We start from the raw sequence: 4045 nt of genomic DNA on the forward strand, positions 1-4045 counted from the left end.
TGACCTGGAGGAAGACAATAGTAATCACATTCCCCTAACTGATCTGAACCCAAATACTGGAATTTGAATTCCACAATTTTTGGAATCCATCTAAAATGACACCTCATAATTAAATCCAGTAAATTCTCCCGCTTTTTTCTCCGAGAGTTTAGAGAGAAAACCTCACTCTTTTTTTCCTTTTTCCTTTTTTTTTTCTATTTTCCATTGCTAAACCAAAAAAAAAAAAAAAAAAAAACAAAAAAACATGCATGGTTTTTAATCTTCATTTCATCTTGTCTTGTTGCTTTAATTTCCTGGCCTTTTCTTTTAGTTTCCTTGCTACAACCCTCTCGTGGGGGTCCTTCAATGTGATTTGGGGGACCCTAGTCTTAATTTGATTTGGCCAATTCTTGTCAATTAAATTAACACAATACACCATCATTCAAGACAGATATTTTGTTTTGCCATTTGGTTTTATAGAACAAATTAAAGACTTAATTCTATAGAAGAGGAACATAAATTAATTAATCATTTTGTTAATTTAATTAACTTATTAATTAATTTGATCCTCTTGAATCGGAGCTGGAGGGGTGTTTATTTAATTTGATCTAGAATGGTTGATTGCCTGAATTGCTTCCCGTGTTTTAGCTCTCAGAAAAGTAAAAAGAGTAATAGCAAGAGGGAAGGGTCTCCTGCGGAAGATAATTTTGTTGCAAAACCACCTGGTAAGTTCCTTTGCATATCTATTTATTAGTCTGTCAACCAACATGATGAATAACTGAATATTAACATGCATATGGTTGGTTTTACTTTTGACGTACATGTGCTTAAGCTGGAAACTATTTTCCAGCTTGAGTTACATAACTAGGAGATAAGAAGTGGCGTAAGTGAACAAAGGGGTGGAGACAAGACAGACCAGTTCTCGTGCATAATTATAATAATTTGCGGCAGAAATTTGAATTTATTTATTAATTGATATGTTTCTTATTAAATCTATCCTCGTAGATATGAAAAATAAAAGACCTGAAGATGCAGCCGCAATTGATCCTGCAAACATAAAGGCAAAACATTACACATTCCGTGAGCTGGCAACAGCAACAAAGAACTTCCGTCAAGAATGCCTCCTTGGTGAAGGAGGCTTTGGCAGAGTCTACAAGGGCGTCATCCCTGCTACCGGCCAGGTTATGTCTCATTTCCCTCTTGTATAATTACACAGAAAGAAACAGATATTTATGTCTCTATTGTAACTAATTTTATGTAATTCATAGAAAAAGATCGTACGAGATAGAAGACAAAAATTAGGAATGGCCTAAAATAGATCGAAGCGTCAGAGACTTTTTTTAAATAACAATAATAATAATTTTGAGTTCTGTGTTTTGGGTGTTCAGACTGTGGCTGTGAAGCAACTTGACCGAAATGGTATGAATGGCAATAAGGAGTTTCTGGCTGAGGTTTATACGCTAAGTCAGTTGAACCATGAAAACATTGTCAACCTCGTTGGTTATTGTGCTGATGGTGATCAACGTCTATTGGTGTATGAGTTCGTTCAAGGCACTGCTCTAGACAAACGTCTTCTTGGTAGGTTCTCCTCTCTATATATTCACTTTATAACCTTACATCAAAATTATTAAGAGGAATTTAGTGAGATTCATAAATGCTCTCTTGAGCTGCACTTTTGTGTCTTTATTTTTCTCTATTTATATTTTGTTACAGAGAACAAAGGGGATCAACCTCCACTAAATTGGTACACCAGAATGAAAGTGGCAGCGTCGGCAGCCAGAGGGCTAGAGTACTTGCATGACAATGCCAATCCTCCAATCATATTCAAGGACTTGAAACCGTCTGATATACTGCTGGATGGAGACAATAATGCTAAGCTGTTTGGTTTTGGTCTCGGACAGCATGGAAATGACATGAACCTTGCACCTACAAGGGTTATGGGAACTTATGGTTACTCTGCTCCTGAGTATGTCAGGACGGGTCAACTTACCATGAAGTCTGACGTCTACAGTTTCGGGGTAGTATTGCTTGAGCTCATAACCGGACGCCAAGCAGTCGACACCACAAGGCCAAATGATGAGCAAAACCTTGTCTCTTGGGTATGTTACTATTAGTGAAATGTTTATATGGCTGATTTTTCTTTCTTCATTATTTACTCGTATAGTCATAGGGAGTACTCACTTTGTATCCAGCCATACAGTTTTTATCATTCAATTACATCCGGTTAACATGAGCTTTTGGTAAAATATTTCAAGTACTCAAAATCAACTTTTGATATTATATATGTTAAACATATGTTTGCATGCCTAAAAGTGAAAACTTTCTACCGAAGTTTTTAGCCGCTCTTAAGGAGTTAGAACAAGAAGTTTTCTGCAGTTAATTATAGCTACTAACTTGTTAACCACCGCTCTTAAGGAGGACTTTTTTTATTCATTGTACGTTCCAATTTAACGAATAAGCATTTTTCTTACATGTCGAATGAAAATATTTGTTAGGCACAACCCATATTCAAAGATCCAAAGAGATTTCCGGACATGGCAGATCCAAATCTTGGCAAAAACTTCCCAGAAAAGGATCTGAACCAAGCTGTTGCAATCGCAGCAATGTGCTTACAAGAAGAAGCCGAAGCGCGTCCTTTGATGAGCGACGTTGTCACTGCTCTGAGTTTCCTTTCCACTGTTCCTCCTCCGGGGGCTGTGCCGACTCCAAAGGCCCCCTCGGTGGCCTCCAAAAAGAACTCTAAAGGCAAAGAAGACCATAGCAAAAGGGAAAGCGAAAGGGAAAGCGAAAGTGAAAGCGAAAGTGAACGAGGAAGCCTCAGTGGAAGCGAGAGCTCTTACTCCCGTGCAAGTAGCAGGAAAACAATGAGTAGAACATACACTTCAGATTCAGATGGAAGCTATTCCTCCAGCAGCTATCAGAGCGAAAGCAGCATCCCCGACCACAAAGCAAGCACCAAGATAACAAGCAGAAAGCATTCTTCTAGAGACGCCAGCAAAAAGCATAGCAGCAGAAAACATTCTACCAAGGATATAAGCAAGAAGAGCACAAAGAAACCCTCTCTTGTTGAAAAGGGAGACAAAAAATCCTCTGAATTGAGGAAGAAGAGCACCAAGAAATCGTCCAAGGCTTCCGGCCACAAGAGCAGCAAAAAAACCTCTCTGAAAATCTTGAGCCAAAAGAGTAGCAAAAAGTCGGAAGATGAAAGCATCTCCATTAGCAGAAATAGCAGCAGCAGCAGCGTGATCTCGGCTGACGAGATACTGGAGCACATGGGAAGCAGGGAATACGGGAATATATCTTTTGGTCTTATAAGCAGCGAGAGTATTAACAGCAACAGATCTGAAGATTAAAGATTGCCGTATTTTAGATCAGTGGTGGGTGAAGGTTAACATTCGCCTCTCCGCCGGTTGGAAACTTTCAAGGCATGTGCAAAATACTTTAATTTTTTTCTGTCAAAGTAGCGTCTCTCTGGTTTTTTCTCTTTCCTTTCCTCTTTTTATTTTTTTGAGCAATGCAACATGTGTGGAATTCTTCTCGAAAATGAAACTTGGAAAGAAAGAAAGAAAGAAAGAAAAAGAATCTATTTGTATTTGTTTCGTTTTAGTAGGCTTTCATGTATATTTTATCTGTTATCTACCAGTGGTTCAAGAAATAGAGTCAAGATAGCCGTGAAATACTACCTTACGGCAAGTGTTTTGCCGTTATTGGAAGGGGTGTGATCCCGTTTTCTTTTCTCTTATCATGGCAATTCGTCTTTTCAATACCTTTTTGTTGCATATGTGTATGTTTCTGACAATTTAATCGTTTTGCTTAGATCAATTCATGCATTGGAGTGAGTTAGCCAATAAATATGAATGAATGAATATGTGCATGGATTTTTCTGTTCTTTAAGTTTAATTTAGGCTTCCTGCGGTTCTACTGGAAACAAAAATAAAAAAAGAACGTAGTAATAATAATAAGGGTTAAGTACTTTTTTCGTCGCTAAGGCTTAAGACCAAAATTAAAATTGTTTTTCACCTTTTTTTTGTTATTAAAATTATCCTCAACGTTATAAAACGTTATA

At 37.7% G+C, this 4045-nt stretch overlaps 1 protein-coding gene across 1 annotated transcript; it reads left to right on the forward strand.

The window, feature by feature from the left end:
* Positions 1 to 261: 261 nt before the first annotated feature.
* On the forward strand, positions 262 to 3772 carry LOC130947986 (probable serine/threonine-protein kinase PBL26). Its single transcript, XM_057876697.1, has 5 exons — positions 262 to 704; positions 985 to 1160; positions 1368 to 1557; positions 1693 to 2078; positions 2475 to 3772. Exons 1-5 carry the CDS (start codon positions 593 to 595, stop codon positions 3330 to 3332), a joined length of 1722 nt encoding a protein of 573 aa, XP_057732680.1. The 5' UTR covers positions 262 to 592; the 3' UTR covers positions 3333 to 3772.
* Positions 3773 to 4045: the final 273 nt, after the last annotated feature.

Source organism: Arachis stenosperma, chromosome 9 (genome assembly GCF_014773155.1).
Source record: "Arachis stenosperma cultivar V10309 chromosome 9, arast.V10309.gnm1.PFL2, whole genome shotgun sequence".
In the NCBI taxonomy this organism is placed as follows: domain Eukaryota; kingdom Viridiplantae; phylum Streptophyta; class Magnoliopsida; order Fabales; family Fabaceae; genus Arachis; species Arachis stenosperma.